The 23,416-nt window shown below is 33.0% G+C and overlaps 3 protein-coding genes across 11 annotated transcripts; 1 reads left to right on the top strand and 2 right to left on the bottom strand.

The window, feature by feature from the left end:
• Nucleotides 1-6,397: 6,397 nt before the first annotated feature.
• Nucleotides 6,398-14,255, top strand: GALT1 (galactosyltransferase1). 5 transcript variants are annotated; one of them, XM_082871270.1, is made up of 9 exons: nucleotides 6,398-6,583; nucleotides 6,834-6,911; nucleotides 8,661-9,828; nucleotides 11,324-11,550; nucleotides 11,665-11,946; nucleotides 12,464-12,592; nucleotides 12,667-12,846; nucleotides 13,413-13,520; nucleotides 13,649-14,255. In XM_082871270.1, exons 3-9 carry the CDS (start codon nucleotides 9,021-9,023, stop codon nucleotides 13,859-13,861), a joined length of 1,947 nt encoding a protein of 648 aa, XP_082727396.1. In that variant the 5' UTR covers nucleotides 6,398-6,583; nucleotides 6,834-6,911; nucleotides 8,661-9,020; the 3' UTR covers nucleotides 13,862-14,255. The 5 variants fall into 5 exon arrangements, with proteins under 5 accessions (XP_082727396.1, XP_082727394.1, XP_028073361.1 ...); XM_082871268.1 differs by having other exon boundaries at nucleotides 6,424-6,583; nucleotides 6,819-6,911; XM_082871267.1 differs by having other exon boundaries at nucleotides 6,427-6,583; nucleotides 6,718-6,911.
• Nucleotides 14,256-15,493: 1,238 nt separating this feature from the next.
• LOC114275577 (protein DMP9) lies at nucleotides 15,494-16,414 on the bottom strand. Its single transcript, XM_028217632.2, has one exon. The coding sequence runs from the start codon at nucleotides 16,375-16,377 to the stop codon at nucleotides 15,703-15,705; it is 675 nt and encodes a 224-aa protein (XP_028073433.1). The 5' UTR covers nucleotides 16,378-16,414; the 3' UTR covers nucleotides 15,494-15,702.
• A 676-nt stretch (nucleotides 16,415-17,090) lies between these two features.
• Nucleotides 17,091-20,074, bottom strand: LOC114275576 (Ribosomal L18p/L5e family protein). 5 transcript variants are annotated; one of them, XM_028217629.2, is made up of 5 exons: nucleotides 19,942-20,074; nucleotides 19,407-19,513; nucleotides 19,104-19,192; nucleotides 17,536-17,688; nucleotides 17,091-17,450 (listed from the first exon to the last, which is right to left on the bottom strand). In XM_028217629.2, the coding sequence occupies exons 2-5, from the start codon at nucleotides 19,504-19,506 to the stop codon at nucleotides 17,295-17,297; spliced, it is 498 nt and encodes a 165-aa protein (XP_028073430.1). In that variant the 5' UTR covers nucleotides 19,507-19,513; nucleotides 19,942-20,074; the 3' UTR covers nucleotides 17,091-17,294. The 5 variants fall into 5 exon arrangements, with proteins under 5 accessions (XP_028073430.1, XP_028073432.1, XP_028073428.1 ...); XM_028217631.2 differs by having other exon boundaries at nucleotides 19,407-19,508; nucleotides 19,942-20,063; XM_028217627.2 differs by having other exon boundaries at nucleotides 19,407-19,566; nucleotides 19,676-19,989.
• Between the last annotated feature and the right edge of the window lie 3,342 nt (nucleotides 20,075-23,416).

Genomic DNA, 23,416 nt, shown 5'->3' with positions numbered 1-23,416 from the left:
AATTTTGCCAACAAAATTTTGTCATTATTATGAGTTGGCACATAACTAGGTGATAACTTCTTGATAGGGGCATGTTTCAACAAAATCATATAATTATTTTATAAGGAAATATATAACTATTTTGTGCTAATGAGTATTTGTTGATAAAAATCCTATTTTAATTTATTAATTAATATATCAATTACATATAATATTAAATGATGGAGTTGATTTCTGTTAAATGCACAAAAATAGTTTGTTAGCAAGGCTCATATTTAACAAATTGAGTTTGACTTATTGAAACTTTAAATTTGAATTTGAAATAACTTGAGAGGCTAACATGATTCCATTTTGTAGGGTTTTTTGTGTATATCATACATGAAAAAAAATTAGATCGATTCAACAATTATAACTTTTTAATTTTATAGTCTTTATTTCCAAAAAATAAATGGTCTATTTGAAAAAATAAAAAAATGGCCTAACATTCCTCTCAAACTTTTAATAATGTGAGAGGTCCACAATATTTTTTTTTTTGTACCCTAAGGTTTCTCGCCCATACCCATATATCACATCATCTCTCTCTCTCTCTCTCTCTATATATATATATATATATGTCACGACCCAAACCCGCCCCTATAGGTTTAGCATCGTAACCGACCAGTAATCCTTGGACTACCGAAGGCCTCTGAACAGATCAACAAGTTTAAGGGGCTAGCGGAAGCAAATACATAAATATAATTGTCCAATGAGCTGTGCTGACTTATATGAAACGGAATATTTAAAAACTTATATACATAAACAAAGTCATTCATACATTATACCCACACACATTAAAGTATCTTAAGTACAGCCAACAGAACAACCGAGTCTTATATATACAGAAACAACAAAACTTAAACACTGGACACTTCGGGAACCTCCACCTGAGGCACAATGGTTGGCTGACAACAGAACACAAATCCAGACAAAAGCCTTCGGCCTCGGGCTCGGGCTCGGGCTCAGGTTCCAGAATGCTCACCTATACATATATATACACATAATGAACTAACGCCCAATGAATAACATTAAAGTAAAGGGTTTAGTGAACGAAATCCGAATATATCATAAGCAAAAACACAGAACAGAGCATAATCATTCTCATATCAGAACATAATAATGGTACATCCCATAGAACACATCACAAAATGTCTTCCGACTAGAGTAATCGGTTCCGGATACCGATTAAACACATATCACCACAGTGAAGTGGCTAACGAGATCTCGTAATTACTTGTATGTCATGGACTTGCATTTTCATGTCGTCCCCCATGACTTGGGACTATCTATAGATGCCATAATAGATTTCAAACTTGGGATATTCGTTTACGAAAATAGATATCATTTCAGAAATGGTAACTTATCACAATTCATTTGAAACATAATTCATATGAACATATCTTTACAATAATGTTATTCACAATGGTTCCAACAATGGTCAATCAATTCTCGAGTCTTGGCTTACAATCACAAAATACATAACACAAGTATGTCTTATCATTACACATTCAAGTGGCCATTAAGGCTTAGCTTTCATTACATTGGTTCTTATTCTTTCTTATCACATTGCCTAAAATACACACACTTGCAGTTTTGGAACTTGGTACATTATTTTCTTAGTGTGTTTCTAATCCATAACCTCATTACTATAGCTTAATTAAGGCTTATGAATGCTTAAGATGCAATGAGGATGCCAAAGCATGCCTTGGAACACTCAGGCAAAATTTTTGAAAATAAAGTCCACGCTCGAGCGTAGCTTTCCTTGCTCGAGCGGACATGCAAAATGTGAATGGTTGCTCGAGCGCACATTCCTTCGCTCGAGCGATCTGTAAAAGACATGAAACTTCTGGGAGCTTGCAATTCACGCTCGAACGGACTTTTGGTCGCTCGAGCGGAGTGGTCGCACTCAGAGTGGTCGCTCGAGCGTGAACTCTCACGCTCGAGCATAGATGCAAATTCTAGAATTTCTAGATTGCACCTTCAAGCTCAAAACTCGAATTCCAACCTTCAAAACACATCTCTTGGGCTCCAAAACTTGAGATAACATAGTAAACTTGTAAAACATGATGAATTAAGAATTATTTCATAAAATCATGGCCCAAGAGTTTGTTAAAAACTCGTAATTTCAACTTAAAACATGATGAATGTTCATGAACACAACATGTATGAATTTTTCTTGTATCAAACCTCTCAAAACATGATTAAACACCACAAAACAACTTGAAACTTGATGATTTCCCTAAATGAAGATGAATTTCAAACATGCAAGAGAGGATTCATGGAAATCATGCTCAATTGGTTAGAAAATGCACATGCATGCATGAATTGCAACTCAAATCTTTATTCTAAGCTCAATATACATATCAAACTCATAATCTTGAAGAAATTTCATGTTAAATGACTTAGTTACACAATCTAGAGGTTGTAATCTTACCTAGAGGCTTGAATTACTCTTGTTCTAGCACAATCTTGGTGAATTCAACACAAAACCTCCAATTTCTCCTTAATCTCTACCTTTCTCTCTCTAAAATTGCATTCTCTCTCTCTCTAAGATGAATTATCAGATTTTTCCACTCAAGGGATAAAAGAAAATGAGCTCAAAATGAGCTTATATCTCATATATATGTTTATGGTGCTAAAACACATTAAATAGAATATTAGGCTAACCAAACATGACTTAATTAATCATTCTGAATCAATTTTTAATAAACACATGCCATATGATTCTAAAAATTCCAAATAACATATTGACATAATCAATTTTGGTTTCGGATGCCGATAAGGCTTTCGATTTACAAATTAAAGTGGAATTCCAAATAGATATTTCTATAAGTAACAGATAGAAAGCCAAAATCATACAAAGTGCAGAATAAACACATAATTTATTTTAATCCTCTCATTAACATCATTAAATACGGATTAGTGGCTAATTACGGATAGGGGTTGTTACAATATATACATAAACCAAGTCTCTGTTCCTTTCTTTTCTCTTTCTATATTCTCTCTCTCTCTCTCTCTATATATATATATGTCTATGAATTTTGATTCACATTGCAAATCTTTGATTAGGGCTTTCACACACACACACACACTCTCTCTATCTATCTATCTATCTATATATATACATAAAGAAGAATGATTGATGTTTGTGTTGATGTTTCGAGAAGAATTGGCTAAAAGATTAGTCCAACATACAATTTGTACTTAGAAACGTAAGAAACTAGGTATGACAGTGAATGATATCTTTGTTATCTGTCTCTTCTTCTACAATTCGACATTCTCAAACTGTCATAACTGTTTGTGTGTATATTCTTTCTTGACTTTAGTGTACTTAAAAATGAATATAGAGTTGAATGACAAATATATTGGTGACCATGTCTCTGTTTTCTATACAGACGATATATACATTTGTCAGACACATATTTGCATCATTTGTTGAATTACTTCCCTTATAAAGGAAAGAATTAAAGGGTTGACAAGAAACTATTATAGTTTTTTTCTTCTCTTTCATCTTTGTATAATAAACAGAGAAATTTCCAAAACACAAAGAAAATCAAAGAAATTTCTCTGAGTCAAAATTTCTTTGAATTCCTCTGAGTTGGGCTAAAATTTCTCTAAATTTGGGCCAAAATTTTGATTGATTTTCTTTGGCATCTAAATTTTCCCTGATCCATCAAATTATGTTGCTTGTTTGATTTTTACTGGTTAGTTGTTCCTTGAGCTGAATTTTCTCTGGCATTTGAATTTTCCTTGAAAAAATTAAACTCTCACTAATTTAGGTTACTTGTTTGATTCCACTAATTAATTGTCTCCTTGTGTGTAATTTTTCTTTTGAGATGAATTTTCTCTGGCACTAAAATATTCCCTTTAGATTAATTTTCTTTGAACACATTGGACCCTTTTTTCTTTATGTGCCTTGCTTGATTTTATATAACTAATTGTCTCTTTGATTTTCTTTGGCATTTAAATTTTCCTTGCCCACATTAAGCTCCCACTAATTTGTGTTGCTTATTTGATTTTTACTAGATCCCTAACTTTGAATTTTATTTTTAATCTTTTAGGATGTGTACTGTTTGCTATTTTTTAAATTATAATTAGATTTTGTATTTTAAGTTCTTTGATAAACCTAGCATGGTGTTTTCTTATAAAAATTATAGAAAAATTGGTTTATGAGTAGCTTAATTTTCTTTAATTTGTTCAAAATATAGAGAAAATTGTGAGCAAATTAGACAAAATTAGTTAAAACATAAAGAAATTTGTGAGTAAATCAGTGAAATTTCAAACTAGAGAAATTTCAGGCAAAGGTCTTTGTGTTTCGAAATTTCTTTGCTTCGAAAATTCTCTGAAAATTTCTCTGGATTGAAATTTCTTTGTAAAAATTTAAGGGACCACAACTACTATAAAAATATTTCATGTCCTTTACGTTATAAAATCTTAATACGAAAGACCTTAAAAAAAATTTCCCTTGAAAAAATATACTTATTGGTTTTTTTTTTTTTTTTCAACGACAAAAATAATAAAATAAAATTTTTAGAGTTATTGAGTAGCCTTAATTTTTTCCATACACGATAAACATTAACAGTTTGGACCATATATATGAACTCGTGAGATACTCAATCCTAATTGTTTTTTATATTTATTTATATAATAAATATTTAATTCTGTGACCGATTTATGTATTTCTAAAAATGAAAATATTTATTTATATAATAAATATTTAATTCTGTGGCCGATTTATGTATTTCTAAAAATGAAATTTACTAACAAGTTTGTGTCTTATTATATTTACGTATATTTGTTGGTTAGGCTTGTTTGGTAACACCATAAATAAACTGTTTATTCATTTATTTTGAGTATATCACCTCTATTTTTATATACATTTTTTTCTTAATGAATAAATAAGCCAGCTTATAAATCATATAAAAAAAAAACCTGCAAACGATTAAGGCCTATTTTGACAACAAAGTTAAAAGCTTTTTTTTTTTTTTTAAAATATATATTTAATTTTTAAACCATTTTAGGTCATATATTTTTTTAAAAAATAAAAAATAAAAAATAAAAAACAAAAAAAATCAACTTCTAACTTATTTCTCAAAATAGACTTAAGCGCATTTCCAACAATTTTTTTTATTAAATTTGAGTGAAAATTTGAGAAAAAACTCTTTTTGGATATCAAATGCTCCAATTGAGGGTTTTGCGCGCTTGTCAAACCACTGGTCAACCGAGCAAACGTTCAGCCAGTGCAAATTTTTTATAATTTTTCTTCTTGAGGTGGTCATTTGGGGGTCAACCGGGCATACAATCGGGAGGACGACTGGGCAGTCAACCGATCAATGTAATTTTTTTACATATTTTTACCTTGAGGTGGTCATTCGAGAGGACATTCAGGGAAACATCCAATGGTGAAAATCCAAAGGTAATAAATAATGATTTGATGAAAGACACATTGATCCTCAGTTTAATGAAAGAAAAGTAAAATTTTGAATTTAATACCGATTTGATGAAATTGTTAGAATTGAAAAATAAATCATTTTTTTTATCAAATTTAAATTTAATAATAAATTTAATACAGAATTGGAGATGATCTAAGACAAAAACTCACTTTGATAAAAAATGATAATATTCAGTGTCTTTGGTTTCAGTTTTTTAAATTGAGTTTTTTGAAAATTGAATTTTTGTTTTTCGTAAATATTTTTTAAATTTTAAGCAAGTTTTTTACATTTTTAGATGCACTTTACTTAAATGTATCCAAATAGTAAAATATTTGTGAAAAAATAATTTTTTAAAATTAATAAATACATAAAAATATGAAAAATATATTGAATTTTTATATATTTTTATATTTTTTGGTATTTAGTGTATTTTTAAAGATTTTTTTTATAAATATTATATTTTTTAAGTGTATTTATGTTAAGTGTGTTTAAAAATTAAAAAAAAATTTATTTAAAATATTAAAAAAAATTTATTAAAAACATTAAAATATAGAAAATAAAAAAATAAATTTTTTTAAAAATTATTTCCTGAAAACCAATCAAAGTGATTAATAGTCAAATTTACGGCGTTGATTTTGTGTGAACTCTCATGGATGGTAGATCTAGCTGTGACAGATGGCGCAGCGACAGGCACACGGTTTCTAGCATCTAGGACGGAGTTTTGTCTGACAAACGATTAAATTTTTTTGAAATCAACAAAAAAAACATTTTTTAATTAATCTCTGTTTTTATTATTTTAAATTTATTTATTTTTTATTATAATGTTCTGATAATAAGAAAACAAATAAAAATCCAGTCAACTAAACGTAATAAATAAAATTTTAAAAAATATATTTTTAAATAAATAAATATATATATATATATATATTAAAAAATAAAAATATTTTATTAAATTAAATTAATTTAATAAGTTCACAACAAAGCAGGATCTATTGTTTCCAACCGCTTAAGCGTAGACTTGAAGTTCAAACGACCGAGATCGTATCACTTTCCTTCATTTTCCCACGGTTTCTCTCTCATTTTCTCTCACTTTCTGGCCCCGGCAAATTCCGACGAACGGTCTCCAGCAAGAGAAGGTTAGTTCTGTTCTTCACTTCGCGGCTTTACTCGCTTGAAATCGGTTGTTTTTGCGTCCTTGAAATGTCTCTTGCTCTTTGCACTTGTTTGTGGTTTGTTTACTGAAATCGAAGCTGCGAATTTTTGTGTTTAGTTGTTAAAATTTCAGCTTAATGCGTTCAGATCTGGTATAGATACTATTGTCGTACTCAAGATACTGTAATGGCGGCTCTGATAATTTTAGCTTGAAATTAGGCTTTGAATCTGTAGAAAAACTGCTACGACGGAGTTGTGGAAGTGCAAATTATAGATCAAATCGAGTGAGAAAATTGGGCTTTGGAAGTACCGGTAAAGTGATATTACCTTGTTTACAGCTCTTTTCAAATTTTTTATTTGTTTGTTTGTTTGTTTGTTTGTTTTTGGAGCTCTATTTGTTTAACATTTGCTGTACAGTACTTCTGCTTTTTATTTTTATTTTTAAATTTTTTTATTTGTAGTGAAAGCGAATTTTGAGATCTGAAATTGGAGTGCGTCGTCCAAGTTTCATAGGAGGGTCACCTGATTTTGAGTGATCCAACTTGTATTTTGTAATCAATGATTGTTCTTCCATATTTTCAGGTCTTCTTGTTCAGTTTTATTATGCGTATATTACAATTAAAATAAGCCTAACCAAAATATCAAGTATGTGCTTACCATGAAATCATGAAAATTGATTTTTCTGTTCAAAACTTGGGGGCTTGAATGTGTTTATGGAGTTTATTATTTTGTGTCCAGCTAGCTACTGGCCTTTTGAGCTGCCATTTTTATTGGAATAGGGTTGCCGTTGCCGCCCTTAAATTGCTCAGTATTGGGAATTTCGGATCATTTCAATTCTTTTAATTTTTTTTTTTTTTGGTTTCTTTCAAGAATAGGGACTAATCATGTTTTGGTAACATATTTGGGTACCATACGACGTGAGATGAAATGTAGACAAAAGGTGCTCGGATTGAGTATCTGTCCAAGTCAGCCTAAGGTGTAGAGAGATTTATCCAAGCCTGAGCCCGACACCGAGCCCACATTTTATCTCACTTCATATATGTTACCAAAATGCAATCAATCCCTATCCCCTGACAACAACCAAAAAAGAAAAAGAAAAAAAGAGCATTGAAATGATCTCAATACTATGCTGTTTAATGGGATAGCAATGCCCCATGAGGGAAGCAGCAACCCCCTTCACCCATTTTTATAGATGCATGTAGAGTGTGTTTGGATGTCCTGTGGAACTAAATGCTTCTATTGTCATTCACAATCGCATAGCAATTAAATGTCTAGATCCTTCTTCATGAATAGAGCTGTTAAGGAAAATAATAATCAAGAATCAAGAGAACTGATAATTAGTTAGTTATTTGCTTAATTACTCCTCCTACTCCCCCCCCCCCCCCCCCCTCCTCTTATATTTGCAAAGAACTTCAATTACAAAGAAATAAATAGGAATTTTCTTAAAAAATGAAGGGATTCAAAATTTTCAGACATCCAAACATGTGCATACTAATTGTTTTAATTTTCTAATCCTTTACCATTAAAGGACAGATTTGCAGTTTATTTCCAGCATTATCTGATGAATTCATTGATCCTATAGATTAATGATAAAGTTCGTGAGTCATGACCATTTATTGATGTACTTAAGATCATAAAGTTGAGTTAAAAGAAGAAAAAAAAAGGAGAGGAAGGAAACATGTGATAGAACAGCAGCAAATGCATTGAGTGGTTTAACCTCTAGCCTCGTAGCCAGCCGTTTTTGTCAAAAGATAACAGGATGATATGTATGTCATTGCCTCTGTCCTGGGAAAACATGAGGTTGAGGCATAATTATACTGTGATTGACTTGTACGATACACAAACATAAATATTTTTTTTCAACGTCTCTGAAATGATTCTATCAGAGACTACTTGCTTGCGTCCAACTCTATTTTTGTTTATGGTCTGCTTCCTTATAGTGAAATGAAATCTGAAGTGTTTTTCTTTAGGTGATTTTGTCTTTTGATATGTGACATTTTTTTGTACACATGCTTATGTAGAAAATTACTTATTTTTTTCCTCTCTTACCTTTTGGTACAGGATTGGAACTTTACAGAGAAGTTTGAAGGGTGGTTGGTTTGGATCTGAGGGCTCAGTCATATGGTCCTCATCTCAGACGCATTGTGAATAATTTTTCATTTAGTATTCACATTTGATGCAGAACTTTTGGATAATCTATCTGTAAAGCCATGCCAGAAAACATAGTAGTTAACCCTTACAGACAGCAGGCTCAGTATTGGAAGATCTGAATTAATGTTTCACGATTTAGGATCTTGTTTGTTTCGTGCTGAGGAAGTTCAACTATATGTTATTCATCATTCCTCACCAGTGCGCTGACTCCGTGGAATCGTCTCAGGATGATGGTTGGTGATCTATTGGTTCTTCACAAGTTCAATTACTATGGAGTTCAGTCCTAAAACCATCAATACATATTGGTTTTGGGCAAAAATGAAGAAATGGTATGTAGGCATTTTAATTGCATCCTTGTTTATGTTGCTCATTCTAATGTACGGAGTCATGAAAAATCCTGTTGGTGAAAATTATCTGTCAAATCCCTTCTACAATACAACAAATCCTCTTGAGTGGATTAATTCTGTAGCTCCACCTGTAGTTCAGATTCCAGAGACTGGTTCTAAAGTGGTTTCTGCCAATACCATAATCTCCAGTCTCTTTCAACCGAGGAACATCTCCATTGAAGAGCAGCAAACTATGCAAACATGGAACCATCTGAAACACTTAATAGGCAATGCTCAGGTTTTACCTAATGCAGTAGAGGCAATTAAGGAAGCTGGACTTGCATGGAATAGCCTTATGGCATCAGTTGAAGAGGAAAGACTTGCCTATGGAAATGAAAGTTCCCATCGGAGAGGAAAAGACAAACAATGTCCTCATTTTCTAAGTAAAATGAATGCCACAGGGCTTGATGATGGTGGTTTTAAGTTGCAGGTTCCTTGTGGACTGACTCAGGGTTCTTCCATTACTATTATTGGCATTCCAAATGGTCTTCTTGGTAATTTTCGAATTGACCTAACTGGGGAACCACTTCCAGGAGAGCCTGATCCGCCCATTATTTTGCATTACAATGTTAGGCTTCATGGTGATAAGATAACTGAGGACCCTGTAATTGTACAAAATACATGGACTGTTGCTCATGATTGGGGTGAAGAGGAGCGGTGTCCATCACCTGACCCTGGGAAGGTTAAGAAAGGTAAAGTTACCTAGAAAATTTATCCATCACATTTTCCATTTATTGGGTGAGGATGTATCTATTGTGATTACTTCTTAACTGGAGATGCAGTTGCTGTATTCATGCTTGTGATATACTTCCAATTAAGGTCACGATTCATTCTCTTTCATCCAATGTTGTTGTTTTTGCCATATGTGTGTTACTTGTATGAAAAACTTGGGTATTGCGGTCCGTTTGGCAGCCAATTTTTTGGCTAAAAATCTGAAAAAGCCAAAATGTCATCTCATACACATCAAGTAATCACTTTTTCCCTCACAACTATCTATTCAACTAAAAAAACCATTCCAAACACACTAAGGCTTAGTTTGGAAAGACTAAATAAGTGCACTTTTTGACTTTTTTTGTATTATGTGTAGAAAAAGTAGAGAGGAGATGTTGATTGATGTGACCCAAAAAAGATAAAAAGATGAAATAAGTGCACTTTTGGCTAAACTAAAAAAGTGCACTTATTTCATCTTTTTATCTTTTTTGGGTCACATCAATCAACATCTCCTCTCTACTTTTTCTACACATAATACAAGAAAAGTAAAAAAAGTGCACTTATTTAGTCTTCCCAAACTTGGCCTAACTTTTTTCACCTCATAAAAAAAACCAAAAAGCCACTAAAAGCCAAGTTGCCAAACGGGCACAGAGTGTGCCCATTCAGATTGAACTCAGTAGTTTGAAACATGATGGCTGACATTCTCTTGTACATATGATATTGTTAGTGGTATTTGAAATTGCATTCAGTGTGTTTAGTTTGAGTTTTTTGAATTAAGTTTTTTGAAAATTGTATTTTAGTTTTCGTGTTTTTAGTGAATGTTTTTTAAATTTTAAACATTTTTTTTTTTACTTTTTAGATGCACCTTACTTAGATGTATCTAAAAAGCAAAAAAATTGTGAAAAAATATTTTAAAAAATTAATAAATACATAAAAATACAAACAATGTACTGAATACTCGTATTTTTTTTTGTATTTTGGGTATTTAGTGAACTTTTAAAAGGTTTTCTTCACAAATTTTTTACTTATTAGATACATCTAAGTTAGGTATGTCTAAAAATTTAAAAATTGCTTAAAATATTAAAAAAATCAGTAAAAACAAAAAAACACGGAAAATAAGAAAGTAGAATTTTCTGAAAAGTATTTTTTGAAAAGTGAAACCAAGCATTGCATTTTTTTGTTTTTTTGGTTTTTCATAACAAAGCTAGTTTTGTATCAGCTACAAAGCATTTTGAATGCATTGGTACGCATCATTAATCATTTGCATATAAATGTGAAAGACATTTTCTAGTTGAATTATCATATATGTTTCTCTTATCAGTTTTTGCGTAGGTCATAGTCATATAGAACAGAAGGGTTCTGTATGAATTGATACTGACTTTACAATTGCTTGTCATTTTACATCTTTGTGTCCCTTTAACAGTGTATCATGTACTGTGTTCCATTTTGATAACTCTGTTTAGTTGTATTTGTCAGTGGATGAGTTGGATCAGTGCAACAAGATTGTAGGTAAAGATGATTTGGCAGCTAGTAGGCGCTTCAATGGTTCAAGAAAGTTTTCAATTGTCCCAGAAGGATCTAAGACAAGAACATATTTCCCTTTTAAGCAAGGTCATCTTTCTGTTGCAACGTTTAGAGTGGGAACAGAAGGAATCCAGATGACAGTTGATGGAAAGCACATAACATCCTTTGCTTTTCGTGAAGTAATTTCTCTCTTTTCTTAGTTGAGTTGCTTGTTGAATTTTTCCTAAAAAAGCATCAAAATAAAAATTTTGGGGGGTAATTAATTGCTTTCCTGCCTGGATTTATCTATTCAGACTTTGGAGCCATGGCTGGTTAGTGAAGTAAGGATTTTGGGAGACATAAAGTTAGTGTCTGTCGTGGCCAGTGGTTTACCAACATCAGAGGATTTAGAGCACATAATTGACTTGGAAGCACTCATATCACCACCTCTTCATTCTCGAAGGTCATTGGATCTCTTCATAGGTGTTTTCTCTACAGCAAACAATTTTAAACGTAGGATGGCTGTTCGAAGGACATGGATGCAGTTTCCTGCAGTGCGGTCTGGGGCAGTTGCTGTGCGCTTTTTTGTTGGTTTGGTGAGCATTGCAGTTCCCCGCCCCCCACCACCCCCAATTTTGAGTACAGCAATGGTTATTTAGATTGTTATATTGGTTTTGTTGTAAATTACTAAAAAGTATATTTAGATCAAGAGCACTAGGATGTCATTGCCCAAAAGGGAAATTTTTTTTATGTACTATATGACATTCTTTCAAAGAATTTACAATAAAAAAAATGATCCTAACTGGGTGAAATCCCACAATTTAAAGCAATCTGGTTACGAGGGACAGGACCCCCACTTTGGTTGGTCCTCTGTGGTCTTGAATTTTTGCTTCCAACTAGGACGCAAATAAAATAGGGTGCTTATGGTGCTCATAACTGAAATATGTGAGGTGTTGTGAAAAGTTCCACAGAGGACCTATGGGGATGGCCCTATGGGGGATTTCTTGAACTTAGGACCTCATTTCCTATGCAGGTTCCTTTGCGTTGAGTTTGAGTATTATTTCTGTCTTGATGCAAGCCTGTCGCTGAAGTATTTGTCTGTTTGTATTGCAGCATAAAAACAAGATGGTGAATGAGGAACTCTGGAATGAAGCACAGACATATCGAGACATACAGCTGATGCCGTTTGTTGACTACTACAGCCTTATCACCTGGAAGACTGTAGCTATCTGCATCTTTGGGGTAAGGTACTGTTTTTCCTTGACAAGGAGAATTCTCCGTTTGCCTCAATGTCATTGACCTCATCTCTTGGACAGACTGAGGTCGTCTCCGCAAAGTTTGTCATGAAAACAGATGACGATGCATTTGTTCGCGTGGATGAAGTGCTCGCTTCTTTAAACAGGATAAATGTGACTCATGGGTTGCTTTATGGTCTCATCAACTCGGATTCCAAACCTCATCGGAATCCTGAAAGCAAGTGGTATATTAGTAATGAGGTAACTATTTTCTCAATTGCACTTCAACATTCTCAATTCTGTTTGCTTGGAAAGGTCAAACTTCAAAGTAGAGGATAAACTCTATGAATGCAGTTTTATTGACTGTTATTTTGGCCAGAACCACGGTAACAACTATGGGTTAGGAAAATTGTTGCAACCTATAATATTGAAATAAGGAAAAGAGATCACGAAAAATCATCATTACATGAATGCAATGTCAGAAAAAGATACTTGGAATTTCACAGGAATTTTGTGAATGATTTATAGTTTTTTGCTTTAGTCTAGTATGCGTGACCCATTCATTTGAGAATTATTGTATTTATACTTTAATTTTTGCGTTTGGCTGACCTGTACCATGAGACAATACAAAATTAGCCATCAAGTTTGAGCTTTTTTTTTGAAAATTCCCTCCTGAGGTGCAATTAACTTGGGAATTTAGGGTTAATTTTAATTTTAATTTTTTTTTTTTTTTCTGTATTCATGGTTGAGGATTTATAAAGAAAATGACACCGGCTTTTGCTAATCGCTTATTATGGTTCACTCTCTTCTTGTTTGTGTTGCTTAAGGAATGGGCTGGTGAGAAGTACCCTCCTTGGGCACATGGCCCCGGCTACGTTGTGTCACGTGACATAGCGAAGGCAGTCTATAAGAGACATAAAAAGGGTGACTTGAAGGTAAAGAAAATAATAATTCGTTCTCCCTCCCCATGTGTGTCCTGTCTTATTTTTGAAGATGTTTTTGTTATATTGGACTCCTTGACAAAAATACATATTGTAATCTGAAAATATATATATGCTTACAGATGTTTAAGCTAGAAGACGTGGCAATGGGCATCTGGATTGACAATATGAAGAAGGGAGGTTTGGAAGTAAGGTACGAGAAGGACGAGAGGATCTTTAACGAGGGATGTAAAGACGGTTATGTCATTGCACACTACCAAGGTCCGAGGGAGATGCTGTGTTTATGGCAGAAACTTCAAGAAACGAAACGTGCTAGATGCTGTGGCGAACAATAATCATAGAGCTACACAAGTCATTTTTTGAAGCAAAAAATCTTACTGAGTAATCATGGTTGCTGGCACGTAACAGAGATTCAACTGTCTCAAGAGGAGATGGGACATTAATCATACAAAAAGTGGTACTCACCATTTCATAAATAGGAATTTCGAGTAGTAAAAAAAGCATATCGGTAGGCTAGTTTTTAGAATTTGTTATATGATACAATGCTGCAGATTTTGCGCGGCGATGAAGGATCTGTAACATATGTAGAGTGAGAGAGAAATGTCCCTTTGTATAGAATGTACGCATTAATCGCATATAGTAGGGCGACATGTCATTTTCGGTACACCGGTCAGTATGTTTCTATTTGATACATTTTTTCTTCTTTCTAAATGATACGCTCTTTAATCATCTGCTTTGTTGCTGGGGTTTTTAGATTGTTGGAAAGCAAAGAAAGAAAAGGAAAGAAAATTTGTTGATGGGTGTTTACCCAAACTTCATTTCCAGTTTATTTTATTTTTTATTGATTGATAAGATAATGAAAAATGTGACGGCCAAATGTTTTATTAAATATTTTAAAAAGGTTTCGTTTGGGAATAGGCTAATTTAGTAATTTTTTGACTATTTGGCTAAAATATGAGCTAAAAAAAATTAGTATGCTTGGGATGATTTTTTGACTTTTTATGAAAAGATGTGCAAAAAGTAGAGAGAAAAGAGAATCTTTGATTTTTTGGTATGAATTGTTGGTTTTCTGACTTTTTTAGTAATTTTTTGACTTTTTGACTAAATTGGTTTGTTGCCAAATGAGGCCTAAATGTCCTGTATAGGTGTGAGACTCACATAATATGGGTTTCATGTGAGCCTCATATCTATGTGAGACATTTAGTAGAATATTTGAAAAAATATCTGAAATTTCTAATATTACTTTAAGATGATATTACTGTTGTTTTTTTTTCGTATTATTGTTAATATTATTATTATTGTCGTTTCTAGAGCCCCGAAAATCACATATAGGTCTAAATCCAATTGGTTTCTAGAGCCCCACAATGACCAAAACAAATAAAATGAACAAGAAAAATGCTTGAGAGCACTAGAAATAGAGCACTAGAAGGAGCACTGCTGATGTGGCAGTGGGCCCCGCTCGCTTTCTATGCCTTGTTTCTTTTTTTTTTTTTTTTTTTTTTTTTTATCATTCCCAATACATTAGTGCTATTAATGGTGTATTTTTTAGTGGTCTAAATCATTGGTGAATGAAAAATAATCACATGATAAACTCTTCAACCATAAGCATCGGTCTTCCTCTACTCAAAAGGAGCCCAAAATGATTTTTTTTTTTTTTATTATTTAAATTAGGAATATAGAAAGGTATCATAAAATTGGACAATCTTGTCATATAATTTGATGAGAAGGTTGTGTTCCATGATCGTTTTCTGTGGGAATAGAATTGTCAAAAATTTATTATCTTATCCTTGATTAGTTTTCTTTTTGTGAGTCATACTATGTAAGATAGTTGTATTTGATTTTGTAATTGATTTTTGTACAAATAAAAGAATTGTTAACAATTTATTAACCATCATAAACAAAACAAACTATATATATTTCACACAAATACGACATTAATAATCTTATTGAATCAAGTAACCGTTAATAACTAACTATTGCTAATCTTGTTCCACAGACCTAGAACACATTAGACCAACAAATTTACAGACACTTATCACTAGTCCCACCATGAAACAATAATAAGACCAGAGTTTTGACACCGATCACACAATCAAACACAATTAGTATTCATTAAATGTATAAATCTAACCCATTTAATTCTGTGATTGGATTTTGTGTATGTAAAAGAACTGAATTATGCTGCCATGCATCCAATGCCATATCTCGTCTTAGGAAAGATAAGAAACAGCCCACTGCAAATTATCCCCACCATTAACGGAAAACTCTCCATCACCTCCTCCATTTCCCCTTCCCTTCCTGGAATCAAACAGTCCGTAACTCGATGATCCGACAAAGCAATTGCAGCAAAAACCATCACAGACATGACTGCATGAACAAAATCATTGAAACCCACTATGTACCTCTCGTCTTTTGGCACTTCCAATCCAAGCCCGGCCTTAAACACAGCCAACCCTTTTGGAGTCACAAATCCATAGAAAACTTTCCCGTCTGGGCCCCGAAAACTGTCAGTGAAGTGGAAGAAAAAGCAGGAGAGAGTGCAGAGGCAGAGCAGGATGCTTATCATGAGGGTGGTTACATGGGAGCATTGCCCTGTGCCGTAGATGGTTGGGAGGACCATTTCGAAGGTGAGGAGGGTACCGGTTGGGAGGAAGTTTGCGAGCATTGAGGTTTTGGAGAGTGTTTTTTGGACCCCTTTGGATATGGCTTGTCTTTTTCGGTTAGGGCGTGGTGGTGGTGGTGAAGTGGTGGTTGGTGGTGGTTGTGGAGATGGGTATGTCGATTGATCATTGAGTTGGGGCGATGGGCTGTAGATTTTGATTCCGATTTCATCGGTTTGAATTTGATCCATTTTTGAGAGGAGGAGATAAGAATTGGATAAAGGCAAAGAGGGTAGTGAGTTTGGAAGTTTTGATGTTGTCTATTTGATCAAATATAAATGTTTTGTGGATGAGTAACTAGAAATTTGAATTTTAAAACGGTCAGTAACTGCTTCTCTCCTCCAAAAACCGTTGCCATCCCAGAGGCACTATTGTCAGGTCGACCTTGGCTGTTGCCAGGCAATCCAAAGGAACTTTAGTTAGGGGTGTTCACATACCAGTTTGATTTGGTTTTAAAATAAATCACCAACCAAACTAAATATCTACAACTCCAAAAATTTAGGAATCAAATTGAATCATAGAATTTTTGAAATCAAACCAAAACCAAATTGTAAAAAGCCATTCTAGTTTGGTTGTACGGTTTTAGATGAGAAATTTTAATAGTATATCCGTTCAATAATGATTCAATCTATATGAAAACATTTCAAAAATTTCACAAGTATCCTTAAAAAATTTAGTAACTTCTCCAAATTAACTTTCTATAAAATGTGTAAACACACATCAATTTATTCATACTAAAATAGTATATAAATGCAATTTTCAATAATATATATATATATATATATATATAAAGTACAAAAATCTTAGATAGGGAACAATTTGATTCGGTTACTGTGGGTTCTTTTGAGTCTTCAGGAATCAAATCGTAATCAACGGTTCTTGGTAATATGTCAAGAGTTTCACATGTTCTTCAAAAAATTGACACTTTGTAAATCAATAGTTCTGTTCATAGATTACAATGGATGAAGCTGCATTTTATTTACACCATAGTATTTCAACAATTTCACAAGCCTCTCCAAAATGAAATTTCATATTTCACAATGCACCATAATCATTGAATTCCCAATCATTGTTAACCAGGCTCATGAAGAACTAACTCGAGTCTTTCCTAACATGGCAAGAACCCATGACGAGAAACTGCAATCTCAAAGGCTTGCATCCTTTCTCCACAGGCAAATCCATTGCGATCATAAGATGATATTTCATTAATATTGAGATCGATGCAAGTCTTGACAAGTTCATCGCCAACACGCTCAGCAGCTTCCTGGGATTATCAAATTTTAGAAAAAGTCAGTCAACAAAGCACTTAATGAAAGAACCTTTTGGAGGAATAAGTGAAGGATACTTACAATGGTGGTGCACGGTGGATTCTCACGAATGGATCTCTGTAAAGTGCTTCCATAGTATAAACACTTCTTATTCTGGTCATCCACCAGCATTGCATACAATTGCTTTTCCGAACAGAATACTGAAAGCCGTGGTTTCGTAGGTGTGCCATTAAACTGATAAAATAGGACAAAATCAATGTTCTCACAAAGCACAGAGTAGAGTACCACAAGACGTATATTATATCAATTTTCTCAGTGAAGTGCCAGAAAACAACTGTTTCACAATAACAGTCGGCAGTATCTTATTCTGTTGAACAAAATAATTAGTAACTTAACCCATTCAAAGCCTGATGAACATCGCATATATTTCAGGATGTGGATTGATAGGTCAAGGTGCAAGGTAGTATATCTATCCTACGATTCCTTCGTAACTTGAAGATAAACTGGAATAGGACTATCAAATGCGAAAGACAAAGGCAAAACATCCATCCAGAAAAGAAGGGAAACATTGTCATATGAAATCCTATGTAGTTAGACGAAACAAATTTGATCAAGGCTTGCTGAAATAAGAACTTCCATGTTAAAAGTTTCACTTTAATCTTACATTTGATGTGAAAATCAGCAGAAGAAGAACAAATTATCTGAAAGATACATTTATAGTCCATGTGATGTTCATCAGCTGGGAAAGAAGACCTTGTTGAGCTTGACTCTAGTCCGACTTTGTGAAATGACTTGAGAGGTGTAGGATAAGTGGGAGCCGGAAACAACAAAAGTGAAATACCATTACTTTTAATGTTATTTTACTTAGGCCCCGTTTGGTGTAGCTGTTAAAACAATTTATAGATTATAGCTTAACAGATTATAGATTATGACTTTAATCAGAAGTTGTTAATCTGTTTTGTGTAACTGTTGGATTATAGATTTAAGTTGCTGAGTAGTGTTTGTTAAATAAGGTGTAAAATAGCTTTTTCAATTAATTTTTATTTTTTGTTTGTCTACATTTCTCATAAAAAATAATAATCATAATCTATAGTCCATTTGGGTCTTTTTCTATTTTAAAAAAAAATAAAAAATAAAAAATAAAAAAATCCAAGAGTATAACCATAAATTAACATGTTCACAGCAGAAACTGATAATTAGAAGTAAGGGGTGAGCAGCTTCTCAGAATCAGCTTTTTTGAGTTAGAATAAGCTGTTAGAATCAGAAACTGTTTGAAATAAGTTTAACTAAACAGTTTAAAATAACTTTTTCAAAACTAAAAGCTACAAGTTAGCTTTGAAAAGCTGAAACAAACACCCCCTTATTCCGTGAATTGGAGGGGCGGGGCACTGCCCCTCTTTTTCGACCCAAGGCTCGCCTTGGCAGGCCGATCCGGGTGGAAGACATTGTCAAGTGGGGAGTTTGGCTGGGGCGGCACAAGAAGGCGGTATGAACCTTGTTTTCTTTTTCTTTCCTTTGACATATTAACAATGAATAAAGAACTACTTAGACTTTGACAGCATTTATAATTTTATACAGTTTCTCTAAAACATGCTCAGGGAATCAAATAACATATCCAAAAAAAAAAATACTAACAAGAGAAGCCCTACCTTTTTTCGTATTCTCCTATTGCGAATTTTTGCACTATCTTTCCGGGTATTTGCCCTTGCTTCAAACACCACCGGCTTCATAGATAAGCCTGCAGAAAATTAAAGGAGAAATGCAGCACTAAAAGATCAAGAACATGAACATTTCACAACTAGTCACAGTGCCAATCTTTCAAGCAATTGAAGAAGGGAATTTTGAAGTGCATCTTTACATATCAATATCTATATGTGTACATACATCAATCAATGACAAAAGAAAACTTGGTCAAAGAAAAGATGGGAGTAGAATACTTGAAATTCACTTACTTCTTGGACTCTTCATGGGAAGGAAATTAGAAGGATTTAAGTGGGTGCCAAACAGATCACAAGTCTTGAATTGTAATGCAATAAAATTCCCCAGGAGCATGACTATACTAGTGAAAATCAAGAGCCAAGATATGAATGAGAAACTACGAAACTACCACGCCTGTAAAATGATCACTTCAACAGCTAAATAAGTGCTATTTGTTCTGAAAAAAAAAAAAAATCAATTTGTCTCAGAGTAATATCATCGAACACCTTGTGTGCAGTCCTACCTTATTGGTTTGGTTTCTTTTACTCAATTGGTAGGAGGGGAAAAGAAAAAGATAAGTTGCATCAAATAGTGAAACTCGAATTCAAGCATTACTCAGCTTGTCTACCAAACCAACCCTCTATGGTCTCAATATGATAAGTCAATTAAATTATGTAGGTAAACAGTGATACTAGGAACCTTAAAAATAAATAAATAAATAAATAAATAAATAAACAAAACACTCAAAACTCAAGGATTGATCGCACAATAAATGTTTTAAATAAACACCTTTAATCTACTCTTCGTGATAAAAGTCTAAAATATTTTTTGGTCTCCAAACTTTTTCGTAGCCAAATACATAACATATTCAAAGGCAGAAATTCTAATTAGGCTGGGTATCTTTCAATTTTATTAATTGTTTATATAATTGTTGACTTATTTTTCCTACGAAAGAAAATATCATAAATACGAGCGTGCCAGTAAGGATTGAAAAACCCTTACAGATTAAATTCAAGCCAATTATTAAACGATTGCGTTGACGGTTCTTTTACCTCAACAAAGAGGACTTCAAAATTGCCAAGTGTAGAAAAAAGAAAAATTAAAAGAAGAATGAGGAAGACGGAGAAAGACGATTGAGTAAACAATCAAAGTAATAATTACTTACCTCTACTCCTATGCTTCGAAAATGAAGTGCATAAAATGCTTCGAAAAGAAAATGCTGAAAATAAATGCTTCGAAATATAAATCTATGTTAAACTACTCTTAAGATAAGGAAAATGATAAGAGATATTGAAATCAATTATCTTTGATTTGAATTCTGGATCATTATAATGTAGCCATTAATAGCTATTTATAGAGAAAAAAATACAGCAACAACTACTTAGTAACTACCTATTTCTTCCATCTTCATTCTTGTCTTGCCATGTGTCCTTCCACTCATCCACTTTGTCCTTCATATTCTCTATCATCTCCATAACTTCTTTTAACTTCCAAATGAATAAGAGGATGCCACGTGTCCTACAATTATATAAAAAATAAAATTGCAGATTTATGGTGCTAACATTACCCCCCGCGACCCTTAAAAATGATATTTACTTGAATTTTTGAAGGGCCGAACCATGCACATGACTAACCTAAGCAACAAAGTGCTTCGAATGATATAACAACACCAATAAAGTGCTTCGAATGAGCATAAAATTATAACTAGAAGTTGCGAATTATATATATACGCATTGAAGGGATATTATTGCAGAAAAGTTTCGAAGGATAATCACATATTTTCAAGACAAAGCCAATGATTCACCTTAGCAAACTGTTACACATGCTAAATAACTAGCTTCGAAGGCGGTATAGAAGACTAAAATTATCATTCGAAGGTCGAAAATGCCAACAAAAGACGAATTATATCCTTGGAAATCCTCGGCAAAGCTTCGAAGGTTCACAACTATCACTATTTTTTCTTCGAAACTGTTGTTAATGCAAGATGGAGTGCTTCGAAACTTACAAAATTATGGCAAAAGGGCTTTCGAAGCAACTTTTGGCCAACATTGTGGTTATTCAAATTTTGTATGTTTTGGTTAACACATAATTAATGAAAATATTAATTTTGTGCTTCGAACCAATTATTAATTCTTCGAAGACACCAAAACTGTTGTTCTTCGAACCAACTTATCATGCCAAAAATAGGCATTATTCGACAATTAATTAATTGCCATTTTACATATATTTGAAGGGAGATACACATTTCGAAAGTTTTCTCGTCCCATGTTACATTTCGAAGGTGTTTATTGATGACAAAACCACAATTCGAAAGTCACATATGTTACTAAAGGATTAAAGTCGTCCTTCGAAAGTGCTCATGACATCTCTTCGAACTAAATCCAAAGAGTTAGATTATGATGAAATTAGTTTGGCATTTTAACTAGCCATTAATGACTATTTCAATGAATAATCTACTTCGAAGTGTCTTGAGACATGCTTCGAAGGTAACCACAAAACCAAATGGTGATGGTTTTATGGATCAACTAATAACAATATTTTTGGCTCAATATATTGCAATAACGAAATATTATTTGTTAGCCATTCCATCAAAGTCAACGTTTGATGTGATCCACAAATCCAAAATGGATTTTGAACAACAAAAGTCATGGTATAGTGTGACCATGAAAATTCATACTTTTTGATATTTTGAAAAATGTCAAAAAAATTTGAATTCATGAACAGCGGTTTGTTCATTATTTTTGACCATGTTTGTTTTAAAAATATGACTTTTGTCGAATAGATTTTCATAATTATTTGGCAAAGTGGGTTGTTTTTCATGTTAGCCATTAATGGCTTATGAAAATCACCCATAGATATGTTATTTTCATGACTTGACTCTCTAAAAATTGGTTTTGAGATCCCCCCGAGCCATGCATGGAACATCATTCTTAGCCAAATTTGGCTCAAGAGCATGCTCTTTCGTTATTTTAATTTCATAATTTAGCTCTTTAAAAACGGACTCTTGAACCCCCCGAGCCATTGATGAAATCAACTCTTTGCTTTTGCTACTTTTAACCATGGAAAAATTCTGAAAAAATTCTGAAAAAATTCACTAATTCCAACCATTAAGGCCTCAGTTAAAGACTTGGTAGTGAGAGTTGATAACTCATCATTCGATTGGCGAATTTTCATATCAAGTTGATGAATTTTTCCAATTAAATGGTGTCTTTTTTCTTCCACCAAATAATATTGTAAGGGGTGAAAATTTATTTCATCAAGAAAATGGATCTCTTTTTGAAGATCCAAAATTTCTTGTTTACGCCAATAAATTTCATCTAGGCTATTTGAAATGGACAAATCCAATTCATTTTCCATTTATTACACTTGACGTCCCACCGGGCGTGCCAAAAATTATTGGCTTATTTTTCTTACGAAGGAAAATATCATAAATGCGAGCGTGCCAGTAAGGATTGAAAAATCCTTACAGATTAAATTCAAGCCAATTATCAAGCGATTGCGTTGTCGGTTCTTTTGCCTCAACAAAGAGGACTTCAAAATTGCCAAGTGTAGAAAAAAGAAAAATTAAAAAAAGAATGAGGGAGACGAAGAAAGACGATTGAGTGAACAATCAAACTAATAATTACTTACCTCTACTTCTATGCTTTGAAAATGAAGTGCATAAAATGCTTTGAAAAAAAAATGCTGAAAATAAATGTTTCGAAATATAAATCTATGTTAAACTACTCTTAAGATAAGGAAAATGACAAGAGATATTAAAATCAATTATCTTTGATTTGAATTCTGAATCATTACAATGTAGCCATTAATGGCTATTTATAGAGGAAAAAATACAGCAATAACTACTTAGTAACTACCCATTTCTTTTATCTTCATTCTTGTCTTGCCATGTGTCCTTTCACTCATCCACTTTGTCCTTCATATTCTCCATCATCTCCATAACTTTTTTTAACTTCCAAATGAACAAGAGGATGTCACGTGTCCTACAATTATATAAAAAATAAAATTACAGATTTATAGTGCTAACAATAATATATAGGAGAAAAAATAAGAAATAATGAATAGGTAATTAATAAAATTGTAAGAATATGTCATGTAGGATATGGGATTAATCTATGTGATAGTTTTTCTCAAATGTGAGATTGGCAAGCTAAATTCCTGGGGGTAGGACAAGTTTGTAAATATAAGGGCCGTATGGCAACTTAAAAAAAAAACAAAACAAAAATCAAAAAGTCAAAAAATTAATTTGTCATTAACTAAAAAA

The sequence above is a fragment of the Camellia sinensis genome, chromosome 5 (genome assembly GCF_055761805.1).
Source record: "Camellia sinensis isolate YWXY chromosome 5, ASM5576180v1, whole genome shotgun sequence".
NCBI classification, from domain to species: Eukaryota; Viridiplantae; Streptophyta; class Magnoliopsida; order Ericales; family Theaceae; genus Camellia; species Camellia sinensis.
This window is presented reverse-complemented; position numbering and strand designations above follow the sequence as displayed.

Excerpts from the sequence above, each read along its gene's own strand:
- GALT1 (XM_082871270.1), top strand. The coding sequence starts at position 9,021 with ATGGAGTTCAGTCCTAAAACCATCAATACATATTGGTTTTGGGCAAAA. Across the intron at positions 12,847-13,412 it reads AGTGGTATATTAGTAATGAG|GAATGGGCTGGTGAGAAGTA; the intron begins GTAACTATTTTC and ends GTGTTGCTTAAG. Across the intron at positions 13,521-13,648 it reads ATAAAAAGGGTGACTTGAAG|ATGTTTAAGCTAGAAGACGT; the intron begins GTAAAGAAAATA and ends ATATGCTTACAG.
- LOC114275577 (XM_028217632.2), bottom strand. The coding sequence starts at position 16,377 with ATGGATCAAATTCAAACCGATGAAATCGGAATCAAAATCTACAGCCCA.
- LOC114275576 (XM_028217629.2), bottom strand. The coding sequence starts at position 19,506 with ATGCTCCTGGGGAATTTTATTGCATTACAATTCAAGACTTGTGATCTG. Across the intron at positions 17,689-19,103 it reads ATAGGAGAATACGAAAAAAG|TTTAATGGCACACCTACGAA; the intron begins GTAGGGCTTCTC and ends CTATTTTATCAG. Across the intron at positions 17,451-17,535 it reads ATCCACCGTGCACCACCATT|GAAGCTGCTGAGCGTGTTGG; the intron begins GTAAGTATCCTT and ends TGATAATCCCAG.